Source organism: Myodes glareolus, chromosome 8 (assembly GCF_982192425.1).
Source record: "Myodes glareolus chromosome 8, mMyoGla1.1, whole genome shotgun sequence".
In the NCBI taxonomy this organism is placed as follows: Eukaryota; Metazoa; Chordata; class Mammalia; order Rodentia; family Cricetidae; genus Myodes; species Myodes glareolus.
The window spans coordinates 75,688,951-75,714,797 of NC_142033.1; the positions used below are offsets into that span (position 1 = coordinate 75,688,951).

Sequence of the window (25,847 nt, forward strand, 5' to 3'; positions counted from 1 at the left end):
ATTTTATTATTTAATAAATTACAGATGTTTTGCCTGTGTGTATGTCTCTGCACCATGTATGAGTGCGTTAGATATCCTGGAACTGGAGTTAAGAGACAGTTATGGCTGTTATGTGAATACTGGGAATCAAACCCAGGTCCTCTACAAGAGCAGACAGTGCTCTCAATCACTGAGTCTTCTCTACAGCCGATAAATTTGTGTTCTGTTAAATTTTATAATCAAGAGTAGAAACAAACTTGCTCTTAGACACATTTGTAGAGATACTCATCTCAAAAAAACAAGGTGCTTGAGTCCATATCCTTTTGGACTAAAAGTTTAGTCATTTTTAAGACACGACGAGGCAGGGACTCTGACAGCAGCACCTCATCCTGTACAGAAAATAGACACAGCTGACTTCTGAATTGGGACATCCTTCACTATATCCTTTCAACTACCAGCTGATGAAGGAGCTGGAAGCTATGATAGTTCAGCTGTACTTAGTAGAGGTTTTTTGTTTTTTAACTGAGTCTATATATATATACACAAACATTTGGGGAGTGGTGTTACATGCCTTTAATGTTGGCACTTGTGAAGCAAAGATACGTGAATCTCATGTGTTTCAGGCCAGCTAAGGCTACAGAGTGAGTCACTGTCTCAAAACAAAACAAAAGATACCCTTCCCTGGAAAAAAAGAGAGAGAAAACACTAAGTCAAATTTAACCATAATTAGCTGTTTTATATTACGGTGGGTTTTTTTTCTTTCTTTTATTCTTTTTTTTTTTGGTTGTATTTTTGTTTTGTTTTGTTTTTCAAGACAGGGTTTCTCTGTGTAACACTGGAGTTTTCTCTGTAGTCCAGGCTGACCTCAAACTCACAGGATCTGCCTGCCTCTGCCATTCGAGTGCTGGAATTAAAGGCATGCACCTAGGCCCGGCACTTTTTCTTTTTTTGAACTAAGAAAATAAAAAAGAAAGTTGAGGCAGGTTTCACCATGCAGTCAGGCTGGCCCTGAAATGACTATGTAGCTCCAGCTAACTTCAGACTTAAAACTCTTGTCTCAGCTTCCCAAGTACTAAAATAATGTGTGCACCCAAATTCCATTCATGTGAATATAAAAATAGTTTGTTTTTTTTTTTTTGATTTTTCGAGACAGGGTCTCTCTGTGTAGCCCTGGCTGTCCTAGAACTCACTTTGTAGACTAGGCTGTCCTCAAGCTCACAGATCCGCCTGTCTCTGTGTGCTTGAATTAAAGGCATGTGTTACCACTGCCTGGCTCATACATGTTTATTTTTATTTTATGTGTATCTGGTATGTATATAAGGATGTTCCTGTGTATAGGTGCACACATGTGTTTGGGTGCATATGCACATGTGCGAGTGGAGGTCAGAGGTTGACATCAGGCATCTTCCTTAATTACTCCTACTTTATAAACTGAGCCAGGGTATCTCATTTGAACTCACAGCTGAGAAAAACAGCTAGCTCCGTTAGTCAGCTTGTTTCAAGCTGTGTGCTAAGATTACAGGAGGGCTACCCCATTGCACCGTTTACTTGGGTTCTAGAAATTTAAATTTCATTTAGTCCTCACACTTGCACAGCAAGGGTTTTATCTACTAAGACTTCTCTGTACCCCTTCATGTATATTTGCGAATGTGCTGTTACACTCACCGAAGCCAAGCATGGCACCTTGTCAAGGTTAAAGAACTCATTAAAGTCAAATTCTCCTGGGGACTGCTCAGGTAGGACAACATCCCTTGGGACTTCCTGATCTGCAGAGGGCTCCTGGGCCAGGATGACTTCAACCTCGTCCTCTTCAGCCACTCCTCCATTACATTCCACTATGCCTGAAAATAAAACCAGGACAGAAAACACCTATTGAAGTACACACTCCAGTCTCACTCTGTGCCTTTAGATATCAGTACACATGCAAAAGTCACACATACTGTCGAAACACTTCTTGCGCAGGTCCTGCACTTCCCATAATAGAGCATTTAGCACCACTTCTCTGGGGACTGGAATGGTTTCTTTAACAAACAAACGAACAACTATTTATTTTATCTGTGTGTGTCTTAGTGTATAGTATATGCATGCAGAAGACCAGAAGAGGACATTTACTCCCTCTTGGAGAGTGCCACGTATGTTTTTAAACAGCTTGATGTGGTAGATACTAGGAACTGAACTTGGGCATCTGAAACCAAATTAATGGCCTACAATGCTGCTGTAGCCCACAACTAATGTAAAGTTTGACTGTCACCCCTTCCAGGAAATGTACTCTGACTTTAAAAAAAAAAAAAAAATTAACTTCTGCTCTTTGATGTGGGATTCCCCTCTGTGGACAGATAACCTGTTCTAATCAGCTCTGTCATATTCTACAAGGCCAGGTATACCTCTAATGTCCACTTATTTTAGGATGGGAAGACAAGTTAAGCAAAATACAAGTTTCTAATATTCTAATTTTGTACGAATTATGAGCTAAACAGAAAAAAAATAAAGCCCACTTAACTGCAAGTGAATAAACACACACATACACACACAAACTCACTCACTCACCCAAACAAAATAGCTTGGAGAGATTGCTCAGTGGCTAAGAGCACATATTGCTCATGCAGAGGACCTTAAGTTCAGAGTCCAGCACCCGTATCAAGCATAACTGCCTGTTGATAATGGAACTTCTGTCCTGGTGGAGGACCAGCACATAAGTGTGCACACATACTAACTAAAGAAAAACAAAAAGGATAAAAAACCCTAACCAAACACAAAATAGGCATGTATGAAGTTTGTGTTCAATTCCCCAACTTTGCATAAAACTGAGCCTGGTGGCACATGCCTGTAATCATAAAACTCATGTGATGGAGGCAAGAAAACCAGGAGATAAAAGTCATCGTTCAATACATGTCAAAGTCAGATCCTATGCCAAAAATCAAAGTCTCATGACGATACATAGATTAATAAAAATGGGTTAATTTAAGATGTAAGATCTAAGTCAGGTGTTGGTGGCACATGCCTTTAATCCCAGCACTCAGGAGGCAGAGGCACATCAATCTCTGCAAGTTCGAGGTCAGCCTGATCGACAAGAGATAGCTCGGTACTGCTAGGGCTATTAATACAGAGAAACCCTGTCTCAAAGAAAAAAAAAAAGTAGGAGGATTACACCTGACCCACTGGCCAAACAGTGTTGTAATTAATATAGTTTTTGTGTGATTATTTGGGTCTGGGTGGCCGGGAAACGGAAGTACAGTCTCTGTCTATAAATAGTGCCCAAACGTTTGGCAGACGGGGAGAATTCTGGGAAGAGGAAGGCAGATGCACTCACTAGCAAGAGGCATGGGAAGAAAGATGAGAATGCCTCACTGATAAAAGGTACCAAACCACATGGCTAAACACAGACAAGAATTATGGGTTAATTTAAGTTGTAAGAGCTAGATAATAATAAGCCTGAGCTAACAGGCCAAACAGTTTATAATATAAGTCTCTGTGTGTTTCTTTGGGACTGAATAGCTGTGGAATCAGGCAAGACAGAAACTTCTGCCTACAAATGGCAACATGGAGACTCTGGGTTGAATCCCTCTACACACATACACACACACACTAAACAAACAATAACAAAATGGCTGTGGTAACACACACACATATTCCAGCACAAAGCTTATAGCACAGTACACTTCAAGGTCATCCTCAGCTACATATTGGGTTTGGTGCCAGTCTGAGCTACATGAGATCTTTCTCCACTAAAGAATGGCTGAAATCTGGATTTCTTCCCAGCTACAGATTTTTTTTTCCTTTTTAAATTTTAGACAGGGTTTCTCTGTATAGCCTTGGGTATCCTAAAACTTGCTCAGGCCTCAAACTAAGAAATTCACCTGCCTCTGCTTTCCAAGTGTTGGGATTAAAGGTGTGTGCCACCACTGTCAGGCCAAAGATTACTTTCTTTCTTTCTTTCTTTTTTTTTTTAATATTTATTTATTTATTATGTATACAATATTCTGTCTGCAGGCCAGAAGAGGGCACCAGACCTCATTACAGATGGTTGTGAGACACCATGTGGTTGCTAGGAATTGAACTCAGGACCTTTGGAAGAGCAGGCAATGCTCTTAACTGCTAAGCCATCTCTCCAGCCCCAAAAGATTATTTTCTTACAGAAGCATGAGTTCTACCATCAGTTAAAAGTCCACACTGGTGGATGCTGCTTTATGCTGGTGGGGAGTGGGAGAAAGATGTATCTCAAAGGCAATTAAATAAATTCTCACAGTCTACTCATGAATTCCTTAAATTAGAGGAATTATGCACCCACATAAAGGAAATGCCTACTGCTTTAAAACAAAAATAAAAAAGAACTATGACGTCTCCCTTATTCTCACTTTTAAATATATTTCATTAGCTTATTTCCATTAAAGTTTGTTTTAATGTCTTTGCAAGAAAGCACTCATTATCACTAAGAGCTTTCCCTTTACATAGGGTTTGCCAAAAATATGTAATTCCTTTCAACTATACGTGGAAAGCAAAAGAATTTATCAAATGAGTTCTTATTGTGACATTTCATAGTAACAATAAAAGTATTTCTTAAAGATTTGGCAGCCACTGTTTTTACAAACAGACCCTGTCACAAAAACAAAACAAAATGAACTATAGCTATAAACTTGCTATTAACTAGCACCCATAGTTAAATGCAATTAAAGCAGTAATCATCACATATTATTTTAAAACAAGTTCACAGTTCCTACAGACCTTCCTTCACAGAGGCAGTCCGTCGCCTTGTTCTTTTTCTCCCTTTGTGATCTTCCTCTAGTATCTTATCATCGAAGCCAGTTAGTTCAATGGTTTCAGACTGACTTGTGGGTCCAGCTGAAAACCATTCTGGTTCTTCCTCAGTATACGAATCATTTCTTCTACGCTCACCAAAGACACGTTTACTATCTCCAAACTCCCTCTGAAAAATTAAAAAAAAAAAACAAGAATGAAAAACTGTAAAATGCTAGTAGAAGCATTGTAGTCAGTCTTAAAAGAATTAATACTAGAAACTGAAATGCAGATGCTGTGATGGAAAATTGAAGGACATTACCAGTCTTGTACTGCCCCTGATTTCTCCTTGACTAGCATAGGAGTGGGCTGTGAACCCTAGTTTCTCCAAGTAATCGGCTGGGATAGGAGAATGCATCTCAGAGCTAGGGCACCAGTCACACATGTGTGGCCCTGATTTTGATTCTGTACCATCATGAAAAGAAGAGTAATGCAGTATAAAGAGGTGAGCATCAAATTTCAAGCACTTGAGAACTAACAGGGCCAGAGGACACACCCTGAAACGCTTGTCCTTGTAGTCCCTCTCTCTGTCTCGGTCTCTCAAGTCCCGTAGGTCCTTCTCACTGAGACGGTGATCCTTCTCAAAAGCCCGGGCAGAGATTATCCTCCCACTGCCAATTCTTCGTCCACCAAGCAAGCGAAGTCCATCACTGTCTTTCTCCAAGGGACTTCCAGAGCGGCGGGAGCTAACAGCAGCTGTCACATGGCAGCCACCTCCAAAGCTTCGTCTCTGTGGGCTGAGAACAACATCTAAGTCATCTTCTTTCACACGCTCTCGTGGATCTGAAAAGATGCCATAAAAAAAGGTAAGCAAACCAACATCTCTAGAAACCGTGTTCACAGTTGGCAGGAGGACAGAAAATGGCAGAAAGGAGACAACTCTAAAACTGGGCTTATCAACAGACTCAGAATAACAAGTAAATAGTCATTGGATTTTTAAAAAAATATTTATTTATTTATTTATTTATTTATTATGTATACAATATTCTGTCTGTGTGTATGCCTGCAGGCCAGAAGAGGGCACCAGACCTCGTTACAGATGGTTGTGAGCCACCATGTGTTTGCTGGGAATTGAACTCAGGACCTTTGGAAGAGCAGACAATGCTCTTAACCTCTGAACCATCTCTCCAGCCCTAGTCATTGGATTTTTAAAACTTGGTCATTAATGACTGAACTCAGATTGTTAGGGTTAGCAGCAAGTGTCTGTTGAGTCATCTCACTGATCTTTTATAATTATCTTTTTACATTAAACTTAAATTTTTAAAAAAATATTTAGTCCTTTTTTCTCCTCAGAAAAAAGAAACTTTCTGACTTATTATGATTAAGATTTTTTAAATAATTTTTTAATACATGTGCATTCATGTTTTTTGTGTGTATGTATGTCTGTGTGAAAATCTGAGATCCCCTGAAACTGGAATTACAGGCTGTTATAAGATGCCATGTAGGTGCTGGAAATTTAACCCAGGTCCTCTGGAAGAGCAGCCAGGGCTCTTAATTGCTGAGCAATCCCTCCAGCCGAAGACTAAGATGTTTGTTTATTTATTTATTTTGGGGCAGGGTTTCTCAGCAGCTATGGAGCCAGTCCTTGAACTCACTTTGTAGACTCAGAGATCCGCCTGCCTTTGCTGGGATTGAAGGCGTGTGCCACCACCAACTGTTTTTTTTTCTTCTGAGACTAAGATTTTTATGTATACAATTTTTAGCTAATCTTTTTTTCCCCCCGATTATTGATATTGATCTACTATGGATATGGATATGTGTGCTGGTCTGTGGGCCAGAAGAGGGCGCCTGACAGACAGTACTGAACTACGTGCGGTGGCCAGGAATTGAACTAGGGACCTCTGGAAGAGCAGGCAGTGCTCTTAACCGCTGAGCCATCTCTCCGGCTGCTTTAGCTAATCTTTTGTCCAGTAATGACATGTCGGGCTGGAGAGATGGCTCAGAGGGTAAGAGCACTGGCTGCTCTTCCAGAGGTCCCGAATTCAATGCCCAGCAACTACATGGCGGCTCACAACCATTTGTAATGAGACCTGGTGCCTTCCTTGCCAGTAGTACATTGTATGCTTAATAAATAAATCTTTAAATAAAATAAAATGACATGTCAGTATTTGAAAAACTAAAATGCCTAAAAAATAGTAGACAGCCAGATGGTGGTGGTGGACTTTGAGTTCAAGGTCAGTCTTCTCTACTGAGTGTAAGAGTTCCAGGACAGCCAAGGCCACACAGAAAAATCCCATCTTAAAAAACCAAACCAAACCAAACCAAACCAAAAAACCCCCACACTTTACATACAATTCGTTAGCCTGTAATCCCAGCACTTGGGATGTCGAAGCAGGAGAATTCCTGAGTTCAAACCCAGACTGAGTTAGAATAAGATACTGTTTCAAAACAGATAACTTTAAACTGGATTCCACATTCAATATTTAATTTAAATGCATCAAGAGTGAAAGAGAACATCTTTGCTGCGGGTAGGTGTAGGAGCGGGCTCCTTCAATTAGGCAAAACGTTTTTTGAGGCACAGCAACAAGAATGTCATCCATTAAGACAGCCTGCTAAGCAAGGTTTGCTCTGAATTTAATACTGTTCTTTGAAGACACTGTTTAGCTATCTAAGACCGTGAGTAAACATTCAAACAAAGCACATTTCTCAGAGAAGACCTGAATCTACAGCATATAAAAACACAGTAATAAACCAAAAAACTAAAGAATGAACCAACGGGCTGGAGGGGTTGCTTAAGGCTGCTCTCCAGAAGTCCTGAGTTCAATTCCCAGAACCCCTATAAGCAACTCACAACCATCTCTAACTGCAGTTCACGGGAACTGAGATACCTTTCTCTGGTATCCAAATGAATATACAGATAAAACACAAACATGATTTTTTTTTTCTTTTGAGACAGGGTTTCTCTGTGTAACAGTCCTGGCTGTCTTGGAACTCGCTCTATAAATAAGGCTGGCCACGAACTCACCAAGATCCATATGCCTAGTCCTCCCAAGCGCTGGGATTAAAGGCAGGTGCCACCACCAACTGCCTTTTTTTTTTTTTTCCTTCCCAAAACAGGGTCTCTCTGTAGCTTTAGAGCCTGTCCTGGAACTTGTTCTGTAGACCAAGCTGGCCTCAACCTCACAGAAATCCATCTGTCTCTGCCTCAAAAGTGCTGGGATTAAAGGGGTGCACCACCACCACCCAGGTCCTTAAATAAATCTTAAAAATAAATACTAGACCAGTGAGCTGGGTATAGTGTAGAATACGTATAATACTGATACTTGGTAGGCTAAAGTGAGGATTGCTGAATTTAACTGAGGTTAGTCTTGGCTACATAGTGAGGCCCTGTCTCAAAAAACTAAATCAACAAAAAAGGATAAAGACCTGAACAGACACTTCAGCACATGGACAGCACAATCTATAATAAGCATACAGTGTTTATTAATCACAGGAATATAGATGTTATAGAATAACACTGTATACCACTAGATGGCTACAATTAAGGCTAACCATTCCAAGTGCTGCCAAGATGTGGAGCAAGAAGAACCTGAAACCACTGCAAATAGGAATATCAAATGTCTAACCACTTGGAAAAAAAGGAGTCTGAGGGGTGCTAGGAGATGTGTCAGTGGTTAGGAGCACTTGTTGCTCTTGAAGAGGAAGGATCCAGGCTCAGTTCCCAGCACCCATATATTGGTTCATGACCATCTGTAACTCCAGTTCCAAGGAATCTGATGATGCCTTCTTCTGGCTTTCTTGGGCACTATACACATGCAAGCAAAACACTCATTCATACACACACACACACACATATAAAGAGAGAGAGAGAAAGAGAGAGAGCGTGCGCAAAACAAATCTAGAAAGAAATTTAAAAACATAAAAAAAGTTTTCTTCTGACCTGCTTGGACACTAAGCATTGCATATGGTACACATACATACGGTAGACAAAACACACAAAAATAATAAATCTATTAATTTTTTTATTAAAGTTTAATAGTTTCTGAAAATATTAAATATACATAACAGCCATTATACTTCTAGGTATGCACCCAAGAGATAAAAATTCCCATGTCCATACTGATACTTACACATAAATGATCACATCACCTTTGGTTAGAAACAACTCAAATTACTATTAACAGATAAATGGACACAATGACAGATTCATATAATTAAATACTAAAAGCATTAAAAAGAAATTAACTATACATGAACTATACATGCAACAATATGGATAAAGCCAGGTATGGTTCATGAGAGACAGGCAGAGGGATAACTCAAGCTTGAGCCCAGCCTGGGCAGTAGCCTTTGTTCCAGAAAGCAGCTTCACGTGAGAACATACTGTGATGATTCTAGTACAGTTTTGGGAGTGTAAACTTGCCTAGTGAAGGAAGGGCAGTTCTCTTGCGGTGAGTGAGAAGGGATTAGGAAGGAGACACTCGGACACGAGAGCACTTATAGGTGAGAAGGACACTTATTATTGATTGTGGTAATGGTTTCATACAGATATACATGTGAGAACATCAAAGGTATATTGTATGTAAGGGTTCTATAAGTAAATTCTATTTCAAAAAAGAAAAACATGTCACATACAAAAAAACTAGAAACTGAAGTTGAGTTCAAACATGAAAAACCTGTCTTAGTCTTTATTTTTAACCAGGAACAGCTTTTCATCTTATCTGAATTATTTTTCAGACAGTGTCTCTATGTTGAAGTCACAAATATTTGCCTGCTCTACCTCTGGAGTGCTGGGATTAAAGACATGAACCTTACATAGGGTAAAGATTTGTCACTCATATTGGTTTAATAAAATTCTGATTGGCCAATAGCCAAGGAGGAAATGTAGGTGGGCAACCAGACTAGAAGAATTCTGGAAAGAGCAAGGCAGAGAAGCAGTCGCAAACCAGATGGAGAGGAAGCAAGATGAGAATGCCTTACTGAGAAAAAGTATCAAGCCACATGGCTAAACAGACTAGAATTATAGGTTAATTTAAGTTGTAAGAGCTAGTTAACAATAAGCCTGAGCTAACAGGCCAAACAGTTTATAATTAATATAAGCCTCTGTGTGCTTCTTTGGGATCAGGTAGGACAGAAACTTCCATCTACAAATGGCACTCAGAATGGCAGTGGTGATGCATGCCTTTAATCCAGCACCAGGAGGCAGAGGCAGGTGTATCTTTGTGACTTTCTACCTGATCTGCAGAGCAAATTCCAGGACAGCTAGACTTACACAGATAAACCCCATCTCAAAAAGCCCAAATTCGTGAGCCATCAGCCTTCAACAAACAGTGAGAGAGGATCTCATGGAGATCAGTCTCTATTACATATTTGAAGATGTGTTCAAACTTCCGATTTCTTGCTTCTACTTCCTGAGTGCTAGGATTGCATTACGATGTCTAATTCATTCAGTGCTAGGAATTAAACAAAGGCTGTCACAAATACAAGGTAGACAAGCACTCTACCATGTAAGTTATAGCCTTAGCTGTTTTAGTTTCCTTTCCTGGTGCTGTGCTAAAAAACACTGAAAAACTTAAGGGAGAAAGGTTTATTCTGGTTCATAGTTCAAGGATATAGCCCATAATGGCAAGGAAGTCAAGGAAGCAATACCTTCAATCAGCTGGTCACATTTAATACACAACCAAGAAGCAGACATGGATGAATGCATGCTAAACCCTGCTCACTTTCTCCATTTTATATAGTCCAGGATCTCTATAGAGAATGGTCACACCCACAGTTAAAATGGGTTCTCCCTATTGGTTAACCTAATGAAGACAATCCAACACAGGCACGAACAGAGGCTAACTAATTCATGGAAGTGTCTTGGGGCTAGCCCCCTAGGCGACTCCACATATATCAAGTTGTTAATCACACCAACAAAGACGGTGGTACTTTATAATTCAAAAGCACATAGCCTAACACACCACTGTTATAAGAAGACTATTACTATGATTTTACTCTGCTCATTATGAAAAATACAACTGGCAAATCAATTTTCTCGTGACATTTCAATAAGTAAAATTCTGGGGACTAAGAATGAAACCAGCATGCAGGGAGGTGGTGGTGCACACCTTTAATTCCAGCACTCAGGAGGCAGAGGCTGGCGGATATCTGTGAGTTTGAGGCCAGCCTGGTCTACAGAGTGAGTTTCAGAACAGCCAGAGCTGTAACAAAGAGAAATCCTATCTCAGGTGAGGGGTGAAAAATGAAACCAACAGCCAGGACCATGTTCCCCAAATCACACTACTATTTATAAATGTCTGCACACTTGCCTGCTATTCTGCGCACCAGGGAAGGACGGTCTGATTCTGGCTCTTTCTTCAGACTTTCCACTGGTGAGCTCCGCCCTGAAGCAGGGTAGAGAGAGGCATGCCACTTCTCAGGGTCCCAGACACCATCACTACAGGTTAAAGGATAGCATTAGTTAGTGTTTGCAGGTTAATTTTAATAGGTCCCAATTTCTAAACTTCAGGTTACAAGGAAGCCTTCATTTCCTTCAGAATGATTACCCTATTCAAGACGAAAACAGTCATTACTTCAATAATAGTAATGATGGTTCCTAACACCAACTGGTACTTGAACAGGAACCTACACAAATGAAACTACAGTCCATAAACCCTGGGCCCTGTCTGCAAATACATAACTGTTTCACACCAAGATCTTCTCCAATGCTGCAGAGACAGCTCTAACTCTTCACCAGAAGTACCTGCTAGAAAATATTCTAGAATTTTCTTAGCTTGTTTAGGTTTGTTGTTACTTTGAGAAAGAGTCTCACTATATAGGCCTAGTGGGATTGGAACTTGCTATGTAAAGCAGGATGGCTTCAGATTTACAAAGATCCTCCTGCCCCCACCCCTGAGTGCTGGGATTAAAGCATACACCAGCACACTGGGCTATAATCTTTATGTGTAGTCTCACTTTTTTTCAAGTAGGACAGCTCTTAAATTTGTTTTTTTTTCCTCAGCCCCACTATGTTCTACCTGCTGTACACCCTTAGCCATGAATGCTGTTTGAAAAAGTGAGTCAACATCACCCGTCCCACAACATCACCCCGCCCCTCACAACAGGGAGATATTACCTACCTTCTAGGGTCTCTGTGAAGAGTCCAACAAATGCTCACTCTCAAATGAGAAGAGAGGTAACAGAAGAAGCTCTTCCCTCTCTTACCTTTAGTATTGTCACTAGGCACAATACTCAATTTAGCATGAAAGCTAATATACTTGCTCAGGATAATTTTGTTTTATACAAAGAAAAAAGTTTTAATAATAAAATTTCAAGTACACAAAGACTTTACATTTTTAATGAAAAACAAGCCCATGAAAAATCCTAGCCAATTAAAATAGCCATTATTCTGGTATCATTAACATCAGGAGAATGTGGTGATTCCTCTAGATTCAACAGTCCATATATAGGTTTTAAAAGTCTGTCTAGACTAAAGATGAAGTATAATGAGAAAAACATTCAACTAATATCAGTAAGGCTTTGGGTTCCATCCCTAGCACTAGGGATAAGGGTATGTGGCACAATGAACCAAGAAAATTTAACGTGACACTTTATAAGTAAAAACACAGGCCCTTAATGACTGCAGACTCAGTTGAGAAACGGGTATAGAAGGAGTCTTTGACAACTGGCACCTCCCTACTCCCCCAAAAAGTAACAACTTAGAAAGTAAACCATTGAAGAGAACTCTTAAAAATTATGGTAAGAATGCTGAAGTGTAGCATCCTGGCTGGGGCGGAGATGGGGAGGGACTCGGTTTTCTTTAAGGGGCTGGCCACTGGGAGCTGGACCATGCCAGTGAGTATATGGGCATCACAAACTGAATTTTTCTTCTTTTTTTTTTCTGGGGGTGGGGGTTAGTCACTCACAAGGGTGGGTGGGGGCTGACCTGGGAGGACTGGGAAATGAGTGTAATTGGGGTGCATGATGTGAAATTCCCAATTAATCAATAGAAATTTTATGTTGGAAAAAGAAATACAGAACCACACGATAGTTAAGAAATTAGTAAGACTGCCAGGCATGGTGGTGCACGACTTTGATTCCAGCACTTGGAAGGTAGAGAGAGGTGGATCTCTGTGAACTCAAGGTCTGGTCGACAGTGAGTTCCAGGTCATCCAGGACTATGTAAAAAGATCTTTTCTCAGACAAAAACCCCAAAACAACAATAACAACAACAAATAACTAAGGTAACCTTAAGAAATATATTCCAGGACAGACAAAACTACACAAAGAAACTCTGCCTTGAAAAACCATACACACACACGCAAATATATATAAATAAGTATATAGTCATATGAATATAGATAAGCAAATATATTTATGTAATTACATATAAGCAAATATAGTTATATAAATACATATAAATAAAATACAGGGTTACTGTACATTTTCAAACCATTTTTCTCTAGCTTCTTCAAACCAAAAAAAGCCCTTTACCTTTTCTTAAGGGCACAATAGGCTAATCTGAATGGCTCTTTGATAAAGATCTTAGAGCCCTCCCTTCAGCATCCCCAAAGAAGTGCCCTGGTTGAAGCATGAAAGGGACCTAGAACTAAGACTCCTCCTAGGCTTAAATATGCCCTGTGACTCTAACTGAGTCATTCTGTAGTTTAGTTTTAGTACCAGTTAGTTGTGGCCATGCTATTAATTCTTGAAATACTTCCCTCAGTCATAACCCTACCATAACAGCAGCATTCCAACCACATAATTCTTTTTGTTCAAATAAATTTTAATTTTAAAATTTATTTATATTATATTAATTTATTTATATTATTTCCGTGTGTACATTTGTGTATGTATGTGCACATGAGTGCAAGTGTTTACATCAGCCAGGGTGTTGGATGTCCCTGGAGCTGGAGTTTACAGGTGGTTAGGATCCTGATGTGGGTGTAAAGAATTAAACCCAGGTCCACGAAAAGAACAGGAAAGATGCCTAACTGCTGCTGAGCCATCACTCTAGTCCCAACAAGTCTCTCTCAGTCTCTCTCTCTCTCTCTCTCTCTCTCTCACTCTCACTCTCACTTTTTTTCCTGAGAAAGGGTTTCCTCTGTGTAGCTTTGGAGCCTGTCCTGGCATTCACTCTGAAGATTAGGCTGGTCTCGAACTCAGAGATCCGCCTGCCTGACTCCCAAGTGCTGGGATTAAATGGGTGCCACCACCGCCCAGCACCCCAACAATTCTTTTTTTTTTTAAAGATTTTATTTATTATAGATACAATACAGTGTTCTTCCTCCATGTATGACTGCATGCCAGAAGAGGGCACCAGATCTCATTGTAGATGGTTGTGAACCACCATGTGGTTGCTGGGAATTGAACTCAGGACCTCTGGAAGAACAGTCAGTGTCCTTAACCTCTGAGCCGTATCTCTCCAGCCCCATTCCAACAATTCTTAATTAATAATTCTTAATTCCAGCCCCAATGCAATTCTTAACATACCTGTCATATTTTTCAGAGAGGCAAGATGGCCTCTGTTTGGAGTACGGACGTTCTTTTATGTCCAAGAGCTCCTCCTAAAGAGAGAAAACACATGAGGACTTTGAATCATATTCCTCAGGCAACATACTTCCAATTTATTTCCCTTCTGTGTGTCTTCTTTAAGCATTTCACGTAATTTTCTGGGAGGGAGATGAGACAAGCTCAAGACTGGCCTTGAACTAATTCTCCAACCTCTATTCAAGATGTTGGGATCACAAATGGTGTTTCCACGATTCTTACAATTTTGGACTTGAAATTCCAAAAAGGCTAGAACCGAATAAGAAAGCACAAACAAGATTATCAAACAGTAAAGACTGCTACAAGTGGTTTCTGAAATACATTTTCCCATACCTTCCTGTACAACAACAAAGTAAAAACTCAACATTGAATCCTGAGAAAGGCATGGAAATGCAGCCTTAAAGGAAACACAGTTAAGTCACTTTTAAAAATTATTTTATGTGGTTGTTTGCCTGCATGTTTGTGCACCACGTGAGCTTGGTGCCTACAGAGGCAAGAAGAGGGTGTCAAAATCATTAAAACTAGAGAGAGGTACAAACAGTTGTGAATTGCCTTATAGGTGCTGAGAATTATTACCTGGGTCCTCTGGAAGAACAGTCAGTGCCCTTAACCACTGATCCATTTTCTCCAGTCTAAGGATAGGTTTCTCCTCCCCATATTATAATAATTTGCAAGAATGAAAAGAAAGCAGAAAAAAAAAAACCATCCACATACTGAAGAGAAAAAACCTTCCATTTATTCATGTGTACACATGCACGTACATGTTTTATGTATGAGAATGTACATGTATGCATTGTACAGGAACACGAACCATGCATCTTCAAAAACCAGAAAAGAACTTCAGATCCCTCAGAGCTGGAGTTATGGATGTTTATAAGGTACCCAAGATTTTTGCGGATGCTAGGAAACTCTGGTCCTCATGACTGCACAACAAATGCTCTTAACTGCTAAACTATTCCTCCAGCCCCTACACATTTATTACGTGTGTGTGTGTGTGTGTGTGTGTGTGTGTGTGTGTGTGTGGTGTACATTCATGTGTGGCCACTTGTATGTGTGTGTACATGTGTTTGCAGGTAGATATGGAGGCCAGGTACTAGAGTGCCTTCTCAATCCTCACAATATGCCTCACTTAAAATAATAATAATAATAATAATAATAATAAAAATAAAAAGGTTGGCCAGCCTGATCTACAGAGCGAATTCCAGACAGAGAATAGAATAGCTACACAGAGAAAACCCCTGTCTAGGGGTGGCGGGAACTGAGCAGTTGTGGTGCACAGCTTTAATCCCAGCACTTGGGAGACAGAGGCAGTTCGATCTCTGTGAGTTTGAGGCAACCTGGCCTACAGAGTGAGTTTTAGGACAGCTAGGACTACACAAAGAAATCCTATCTCAAAAAACAAACAAACAAACAAACAAACAAAAATATTGGGTTGGTTGGTTGAGTGTGTAGAACATGTTTTGGAAGCAGGCCTTGAGGTCAGAGATCAACATCGATGGAACTGGTTTTCTTCTTTCTACCTTTAACATAGATTTCTGGGTTTGAATTCAGGTGATTTTATGAGGTGTCATCTTGCCAGTCCATGTGCCCAGCTTTTGATGTGAGTGCTGGGGATCTGACTTCTTGTCCTCACAATTTAATGGCAAGAGCTACCCATATGCATCTTTTACACCTACACAACTCTGCTTACAGTGTTAACAGGCAAATCCAAGTAATTTGCTTTATTACTTTATCACCCATCAATCCATCTGTTTTTCAAGACAGGGTTACTCTGATTGTCCTGGAACTAGTTTTGTAGACTGGGCTGGCCTCAAATTCAAAGATTCACCTACCTCTGCCACCCAAGTTTTGAGATTAAAGGTGTGCGCCAAAATGTCAAGCCTTATTTGCTCTCTTTAGTTTTTTTTAAACTTTTTTTTTTAACATTTATTTATTTATTATGTATACAACATTCTGCCTCCATGTATGCCCGTATGCCAGAGAAGGGCGACAGATCTCATTACAGATGGTTGTGAGCCACCATGTGGTTGTGAGACTTGAACTCAGGACCTCTGGAAGAGCAGCCAGTGCTCTTAACCACTGAGCCATCTCTCCAGCCCCTCTCTTTAGTTTTTTTTAACTACTCAAGAATGAGTAGCTTAAATTACGTTCCCTTACTCAGACATTGGAATGTTCGTTTCTAAAGAATGAGGATATTCTCTTAAGATTTATTTTACTTTTATTTATGTGTACATGTGTGTATGGGGGCCTGAAGAGACTAGAAGAGGGCATCACACCTCCTGGAGCAGGAGTTATAGGCAGCTGTCAGTTGACTGAAGTGGATGCTGAGAAATGAACTCTTCTGTAAGACCAACATACGCTCTTCATTCCTGAACCCTCTTTCTAGCACTAAGAATGAGCATTTAAAAAAAAATTTATTCTATTTATTTATTTATTTATTTATTATGTGTACAATATTCTGTCTGTGTATATGCCTGCAGGCCAGAAGAGAGAACCAGATCTATTACAGGTAGTTGTGAGCCACGATGTGGTTGCTGGGAATTGAACTCAGAACCTTTGGAATAGCAGGCAATGCTCTTAACCTCTGAGCCATCTCTCCAGCCCATGAATGAACATTTTTTAAAAACAACTTTTAACTAATTTCCTAAGATTTTGATTTTACAGAACATAATTTTTCTATCTTTTCCCCCCAATTTTTCTATCTCCCCCCGCCCCCCGAAAGAGGATTTCTTTGTGTAGCCCTGGCTGTCCTGGAACTTATTCTGTAGACCAGGCTTGCCTTAAATTCACAGAGGAACAGCCTGTCCCTGCCTTCTCTGAGTTCTGGGGTTAAAGGTACGTACCAACACAGATTCAACGGAATGCCCAGCAAAATTCTTCAAAGACCTCGAAAGAACAGTATCCAACTTCATATGGAAAAGCAAAAACCCCAGGATAGCCAAAATAATCCTGTACAATAAAAGAACTTCTTGAGGCATCACAAGTCCTGACTTCAAACTCTACTACAGAGCTACAGTACTGAAAATAGCCTGATATTTGCATAAGAACAGACAGGGGGACCAATGGAACTGAATAGAAGACCCAGATATCAATCCACACATCTTCCAACATCTGATCTTTGATAAAGAAGCAATAATATAAAATGGTGAAAAGAAAGCATATTTAACAAGTGGTGCTGGCATAACTGATATCAACATGTAAAAAAATGAAAATAGACCCATATCTATCACCATGCACAAAACTCAAGTTCAAATGGATCAAAGACCTCAACATAAAGCCAGCCACATTGAACCTTATAGAAAAGTGGGAAGCACACTTGAATGCATTGGCACAAGGAACCACTTCCTAAATATAGCCCCAGCAGCACAGACACTGAGAGAAACAATTAATAAATGGGACCTCCTGAAACTGAAAAGCTTTAAAGCAAAGGACATGGTCAACAAGACAAAACGACAGCCTACAGAATGGGAAAAGATCTTCACTAACCCCACATCAGACAGAGGTCTGATCTCCAAAATAGACAAAAAACTCAAGAAATTGGACACCAAAAGATCACATAATCCAATAAAAAAAATGGAATACAGACCTAAACAGAGAACTCTCAACAGAGGAATCTAAAATGGCTGAAAGATACTTAAGGAAATATTCAACATTCTTGGTCATCAGAGAAAATCAAAACAACTCTGAGATTCCATCTTACACCTGTAAGAATGGCCAAGATCAAAGACACTGATGACAACTTATGCTGGAGAGGTTGTGGGGAAAAGGGAACACTTCTGCACTGCTGGTGGGAATGCAAACTGGTACAACCCCTTTGGATGTCAGTGTGGTGATTTCTCAGAAAATTAGGAAACAATCTTCCTCAAAACCCAGCAATACCACTTTTGGGTATATATCCAAAGGAGGTTCAAATGTGCCACAAGGACATGTGCTCAACTATGTTCATAGCAGCTTTGTTTGTCATAGCCAGAACCTGAAAACAACCTAAATGCCCCTCCACCAAGGAATGGATAAGAAAAATGAGGTACATTTACACAATGGAGTACTACACAGCAGAAAAAAAAAATGACATTTTGAATTTTGCATGAAAATGGATGGGGCTAGAAAACATCATTTTGAATGAGGTAACCCAGACACAGAAAGACAATTATCACATGCACTTACTCATAGGTGGTTTTTAAACATAAAGCAAAGAAAGCCAGCCTACTAACCACAATCCCAGAGAACTTAGACAACAATGAGGACACTAAGAGATACTTACATAAATCTAATCTACATGGGAAGTATAAAGTATAAAAAGACAAGATCTCCTGAGTAAGTTGGGAGAATGGGGACCTTTTGGGAGAATTGAAGAGTGAAGGGGAGAGACAGGGGGGGAGCAGAGAAAAATGTATTATATACTAAGGAGATAATAGAGAAAATGAAGCGAGGGGCATATAGGAGCCTCTATCTACACAAATGCATCAAAGGGTAGGGGTTGTAACTCAAAGTTTTTGCTTAGCCAGCATGTGGAAAAACTAGACAGGAATGTAAGCTGTTGTGGCTGTTGTGGAATACATTCACAATTCCTCAGAAAAGTTAAAACAACTAACAACAAGCAATTCCACTCCTCAATAGATACAGAAGACAAATAAAACGGTCCATCCCAAAACGTACTGTGAGTACAGATGCTCACAGTGGCAGCTCATAAAAACAAAGAATAAAAGCAACTTGTGTCTATTAATGAGTACACTGCTGTGGAATAATCTTTTTGTACACTGTGAGGATTTGTCACTTGGATTGGTTTAATAAAAAGCTGAATGGCCAATAGCTAGGCAGTATTTTTAGGGCAAAGAAGATGCTGGGAAGAAAAGGGCAGGGATGCAGGAGAAACCAGACAGATACAGAATGAGTTGGACACACAAAATAGGAAAGAGGTAAAAATCATATGGTAGAATGTAGATTAATAAAAATACGGGTTAATTTAAGTTATAAGAGCTAGTAAGAAAAAGTCTAAGCTATCAGCTGAGCTTTCATAAATCATAGTCTCCATGTGTTTATTTAGGAGCTGACGGGCAGGACAGAGAAAGACTACTTACATGCAGAACACAAAATGTTATATAGTCACACAGTGAAATACTTAGCAATAAAAAGGGCAAAGTTAACAATTTCAAAGTTACACAGAATACAATGGGAATATTAAGTAACATGGGGAAAAAGATGAATTAAGAATGAGCCTGGAAAGTATTACACTAACAGCTTGCTCTTTAACTATGTACAGAGCACTTTCCTTGCCTTTGTAATTCTGTCAGTTACTCAAGAGAGATAGATGTTCTTAAAGTTACCACAACGTCGAGTCCTTAATATCAATTATTCCTTGAAAGAGACTCCCTTTAAAGATATTTTCAAAGAAAACTTTATTTTAGCCAAATATAAAATCCTTGGAAAGTCCTCTCAAGCATTTCAATAGAATGTGAGCACTCTTATAGACTTTACAGACTGTGGGCCTAACCTCTGGAATCATCCCACAGATACTAAAGGCTTTAATATTTTCTTTTCACCTTTTGCACAGGTCACTAAGACCTGACCAGGCAAAAACAAGCTACCAATTGCCCAAGAACCACACACCCAAGGAATCTGTGTCAGTCTCCCTTAAGATAAAAAAACAAAAAACAAAAAAACAAAACAAAACGAAAAAAAAAACTTGAGGGGCTGGAGATATGGCTCAGTGGTTAAGAGCATTGATTATTCTTCCAGAGGACCCGGGTTCAATTCCCAGCACCCACATGGCCGCTCACAACTGTCTGAAGATCCAGTTCCAGGGGATCTGATACCTTCGTACTAATGCACATAAAATAAAGTTAAATAAACCATAAAAATACTTAAAAAAAAAACCTGACAGCTGAGTGATGGTGGCACACTCCTTTAATACAAGGACTTTGGAGGCTGAGGCAGAGGCAGGTGGATCTCTGAGTTCGAGGCCAGCTGCTCTAAAAAGTAAGTTCCAGGACAAGCAGGGCTAAACACAGAGAAACCATCTCAAAAAACAAAACAAAACAAAAATCAGCTGGGCAGTGTGGCGCACACCTTTAATCCCAGCACTTGGGAGACAGAGGCAGGCAGATCTCTCTGAGTTCAAAACCAGCCTGGTCTATAGAGCGAGTTCCAGAGCAGGCTCTAAAGCTACAGAGAAGTCTGTCTTAAAAAAAAAAAAAAAAAAAAAAAAGAGCCACACGCCTTTACTCCCAGTACTCGGGAGGCAGATCTCCCCGTGAGTGTGAGGCCAGCCTAGTCTAAAAGAGCTAGTTCTAGGACAGGCACCAAAAACTACAAAGAAACCCTGTCTCAGAAACAAACAAACAAACAAACAAACAAAAACAAAACAAAAAATAATGGGAGCTGGGGAGATGCCTTGATAGAGGTAGCTGCCCAACAAAGTGAAGAACCTGAGTTTAAATCCTCAGCGCCCATCTAAAAAGCAGAGAGTATGGCTATACCCCAGTATGGGGAATGGAGAAAGGTGAACTCCAAAAGTTGCTGGTCATACAGGCTTGCCAATAAGTGAGCTTCTGATTCAGTGAGGGACTGTGTCTCAGGATAATGCAGATAGCAACAGAGAAGACACTCACATCCTGACCTGACCTCTGTATATGCACACAAGGGTGTCACTACCTACATACACACACAAATAGCACTGGGGTAAAAGCACATGTAGTTGGCAATCAGGCCAATGTCATTCATGAAGTGAGCTACTAAAAGGGAATAGTTCTTGCAGATGGTTAGGTTAGCACCACACTGAGTGAAATCACTCTAACCTAACAGTGGTTGACCTGACATAGACACTTTTCTAGTGCATACTAAACTATGAAAACACTACCAGAGCCAGGCGGCGTGCCTTTAATCCCAGCACTCGGGAGGCAGAGGCAGGCGGATCTCTGTGAGTTCGAGGCCAGCCTGGTATACAAGAGCTAGTTCCAGGACAGGCTCCAAAGCCACAGAGAAACCCTGTCTCGAAAAACTAAAAAAGAAAACACTACCAGAAAAAAAATAATCAGAAAACCTGGTTTTCTTGTTCCAAGATCTTCCCCCTGTACGCCTGATCAATGTAATAAAAGCAAGCCTTGCCTTTTAAGTAGTCAATATAACTGATTAAAATAATGTAAAACTGTAAAAAAGTAAACAGGTTGATAAATATTAGAAGGAAACCTAAAACATTAAAGTTATTTTTAAGGCAATCTGCTTCAGTGTTAGAATGAAGATGAAGGTGGGCAGTACAGCTTAGGAAAGAGGGTATTCCAAGAAGCAATTAGGCTATGCAGGCTCCCTGCTCAGCCAAAATAACAGCAAAAGAAGGTAGTTAGTTACTCACTGCCATTTAGAAAGTCATTGCCTTGATTCTAAAGCTGGTATTTATAGGACGGTCATCTTTGAGTAAGCCTGTTTAACATATCATTTAGTTTTCAGCATTTGCTGTGTAGCAGGCACTGGACCTGCTCTTTCCCATTTATTTACCATAAAAGCTCCTGGAAGATCAGCTGTGTCCTAGAACTCCCTCCAGAGATCACCCTGTCTCAAAAAACCAAAACTAATAAATAAAAAAAGGAGAGGAGCTAAAGCTAAGTGTAAGACTGAAGGTCACACAGGTTAAAGGTGAAGCAGTAATTTAGTCATCTACTCGATGAGCGGTGCTCAACAATCTTTAGTGTCTCTTTTCTTCTCCAAAGCTTGCATGGACAGGAAGATGCATCACCCCTTTCTCAAGCTGTGTCACTAATTACCAGACTTGCTCCTGTCTAGCTGGACCACTGGGAACTCTCAGCCAAACTTCTTGGGTAGGTTGTCCTCAAGCCCAGCATCCTATTATAGCACACTTTCTTGAATTAAAGGTTCCTTCTACAAATTTCTATATGCAATGACTGGCTTCTTATCTAGCTAAAGTTCCTACACTGCTGGGCAAGAAGAACACTCATGGGGCCAAAGAACCTGAGTCCCAACTTTTTAAGTTAAAATGGAAAAGGCAGGAAACAACAGTCAGAACCTAACCAACTAAGAACTTCCAGCTAGCTATATATTCTGGACAGGTGACATATTAAGATTGGATAATGATTTTTCACACCCTAACTCTGCCTTCCTCAAAACAGGCATCCTTATTTGTATGCTAGCTTAAACACAACACTGAAATGCCACCTGTTAGAGGTTAGTACTTAATTCAGTTTGTGGAAAATATGTATAAAATTAGCAAAGATGATTTTTGTACAGGAAACAGATCATCTGATTTCTGACTTCTACCTGGAATGTAAATCTTATTCTTCTCTAACAAAACAAAACAAAACAAATAAATCTTACTTTTCTCTGAGGCTCACTTTCCTTCTTTTCCTTTTTTTTTTTTCCCCCAAGAGAGGGTCTCACCACATAGCTCTGGCTGTCCTGGATCTCACTATGAAGATCAGGCTGGCCTCAAACTCACAGACACCCACCTGCCTCTGCCTCTGAGAGCTGTGATTAAATACGTGTGCAACTGTATTTACAGCAAAACTTCTGATTCTTGGGAATAAGGCTTAGCAAAACTTCTGATTCTTGGGAATAAGGCTTAGCAAAACAGATCAGAAATTAAATATTAATTACTTAAAACCCTCAGAATGACAGGAGCACACAATCAACCCATTCATAATATCCTACCTTAACTAGTTGTCACAAAGGCTCAAACGTTGGTGGAAAGATACCATGTGACTCTAGCCAGAATTCCTATACTTGGAAGCATAGCAGAGGCCACTCTGAACCTTAGGGAGCAGCTATATATCTCAGTCACCTGACAAACACCATTTGTCAGTGTTCCACAGAAGAGACTACTTCAAAAAAGCCAAACAAGAACTAGGAAATTTAGAATCACATAAGCTTGTAAGTAGTTCAAAGCCATTTTCCTTCATCTGATACACTCAGAATTCACCTGTCAATGTTTTAGGCAATGAGGTTAAGTTGTGGCGTTACTTCTCAAGCATGAGAGCCCATATATTTAATGGAAGATAAAATCTGAAGACACAATCCAAAAGCTTTCTGACAAATGTTAATCCCAGTACAGGGAGTCAGAGGTGCCTGGTCTATAGCTGACTGACAGGAAAGCACTCAATCAAGAACTCACATTAAACATTCCCTTCAAGGCACACTTAATCATTCATTTCTTCATCCATTCATTCTCTCTTCCTTTAATGCTGAAAATTACTGTCTGATACTTTACCAATCAGGGAAAAGTAAAGGCAGTACACAACTAAGGCCCAGCTTTCGTGAGTGTCCTAGGAGGCCAGGGACAATACGACATGCTGGAGTTCAGGACACTGTTCATACTAAGGAAATATGGATATGGGCTCAACTAGAGCATAATCCCTGCCACTGGCCATTTCAAGACTTTCTACTAGCCAGGTGGTGGTGACACGCCTTTAATCCCAGCACTCAGGAGGCAGGGGCAGGCAGATCTCCGAGGCCAGCCTCATCTAGAGCTAATTCCAGGACATCTAACGCTGTTACACAGAGAAACAACCCTGTCTCAAAAAAACCAAAGACTTTCCACTTTAGGAACATTTTATATATCCTAGCCCAAGGCAGTTTAGAAAGCCAGAAATGAACTTATAGTTCACCGCCAACTTGTTAACCTGTTCAGAAACACTCAGCAGCCAATATGACACAGATGCAATTATCTTTACTAAGTATAAAACCTTGACGTGGTTGCTGAAGTAGGGAAGATAGCAGACAACCAATTTGAAACCACCTGTAGTAGTGCACACCTCTAACTTCACACTCTGAAGGCTGAAGCCAGAGAATACTATACGCAAACCATGTCTCCAAAAACAAAAATAGGAAACTTAAAATCATTATGTATTCTTAAATAACGAAATATGACTAAAGGCTTGCTTTTGTGAGTCCATACCCAATTTGTAACAAAAAGAAAAACAAACCAAAACAAGGATTAAAAAAATCCACAATTACTACTGACCAAGTCACTCCGACAGGGACTGGACTCTCAAGGAAATGATACAAGAAACACTGATTCTGTAAAGCATTCCAGAGTGGGAATCCTTGCCTGGTCCTATGCCACCCAATCGCACAACTGCTACAGTACATCTGGGTGCAAACAAGAACTTATCTACAAATGTCACACGGTCTGAGGGAACAGCTTTCACCTGAAACTAGTTTAAACCCAGTAGTCACACGTCCAGAAAAATGATCAAACTAACACTTTAATAAATGTCCCCATTGAGTCAGAACAAGACTACCACTTTAAACACCACCAATGAAAGCTACACATTACTTCTTCATTAGTAACAGGACTTACCTTTGTATAGCGATGGGGGGATTTCTTTAGGTCAAGGAAAGCATCTCCATTTTCTGTTTCATCCACACTTCTCTTCTCCATGGCTTCTTGGTTTACAAATTTTTTTTTTTTGCACCTGGGAAGATAAATTTCAGCACAAAACTGTCAAAAGGAAGAGTAAATGTTCAGAAGACTTATGAAACTTTAACTTTGAGGGAGAAAAAAATCTAAATAGTTATGTAAAGAAATCCACCCCAAAATCATGGTATGAACCAGAACTGAATTGGGAAAAGGACCACCTTAAGTATTAAGTACCCACAGCGTAAGTAAAGCAGAAGTGGAAGGGGCCCTACTCAGAGTACAACCTTTAATTATCTTTAATACAAAGAGAAACCAAAATAGTCGCTGCCACCCACGAGAACCGACCAGGCGGTGCTGGTGAAGTTTCCCGGAGAAGAGTAGAGGCAGGACTGGTTGGGCTGCCAATCCGGGAAACCAGGCTGCTGGAAAGTGCCTGTCACTTGTCAAAGGATGGCTCCAGCTGTCCCTCATTACCCCAGTGTAAGAGGTTGGGGAACCGGCCGGAGCGCACCTCTCTCAGCCGGCCACACCTGTGGCCATGTGAGGGGCGTCCGCGGCGAGGGAAGGGCCGCCGCGGGCCTCCTCCGGGAAAACTCCGCTCCTGGAACCAACCCCCGGCCCCTCACGCAAGCCCCGGATCAGAGGCCTCCTCTGGAAGAAGGGCGGGGACGATACTCACGGAGGGAGGCGGGCCGGAGGGAGCAGGGACCAAGTCCACGGGCCAGCCGCCTACAGCCGGCGCAGGCCCGCCTGCTGCCCGCCCGCCGGCCGCCCGCGCGCCTCGCGCCTCCGCCGCCCCCTGCGCGCGCTCTGCCGCCCGCGCTCCCGGGGCAGCGCGCTGTCCACGCCCGCAGGCCGAGGCCCCGCTCTCGCCGTACCCTTGTTCGGAGCGCCCGCCGCCGGGCGGCCCCGCGCGTTGGCCGCCGCGTTCCCCCGCGCCCTCTCCAGGCCCGGCGCCGCTGCCTGCGGCCTGCGCTTGCGCCCCCACCCCCCCCACCCGCTCGGGCTGGCTCTCCTCAGCCGCCGTAACAGCGGCCCGGCCCTCCGGCGCAGCTCTCCGCCCCCTCCCCCTAATAACCCCCGTCGCGCACAGCGGGCCCAGGCACCGCCCTCGCAGCGCGCAGGACCTGGGGTGTCCGCGGCGGTGCCTGTCTGAAAAGCCGCAATGGGCGGCGCGCTCCGCCGCGCTGAGCTCTGCGTGGGCCGGACGGCGGGGGCACAATAGCCGGACAGGCAC

At 41.2% G+C, this 25,847-nt stretch overlaps 1 protein-coding gene across 3 annotated transcripts in view; it reads right to left on the reverse strand.

The window, feature by feature from the left end:
- The window catches only part of Eif4enif1 (eukaryotic translation initiation factor 4E nuclear import factor 1), a 43,118-nt gene extending 17,611 nt beyond the window's left edge, over positions 1 to 25,507 (reverse strand). The window contains exons 1-7 of one of the 3 annotated variants that reach the window (XM_085692140.2): positions 25,489 to 25,507; positions 24,551 to 24,665; positions 14,188 to 14,261; positions 11,025 to 11,152; positions 5,270 to 5,556; positions 4,702 to 4,903; positions 1,645 to 1,820 (exon numbers count right to left, since the gene is read on the reverse strand). In XM_085692140.2, coding sequence (XP_085548266.1) covers positions 1,645 to 1,820; positions 4,702 to 4,903; positions 5,270 to 5,556; positions 11,025 to 11,152; positions 14,188 to 14,261; positions 24,551 to 24,631 — 948 coding nt within the window. In that variant the 5' untranslated portion in view covers positions 24,632 to 24,665; positions 25,489 to 25,507. Of the gene's footprint in view, positions 1 to 1,644; positions 1,821 to 4,701; positions 4,904 to 5,269; positions 5,557 to 11,024; positions 11,153 to 14,187; positions 14,262 to 17,087; positions 17,194 to 24,550; positions 24,666 to 25,289; positions 25,432 to 25,488 lie in introns of those variants that run through there. The other 2 variants (XM_085692139.2, XM_087909153.1) reach the window with 2 other exon arrangements.
- Between the last annotated feature and the right edge of the window lie 340 nt (positions 25,508 to 25,847).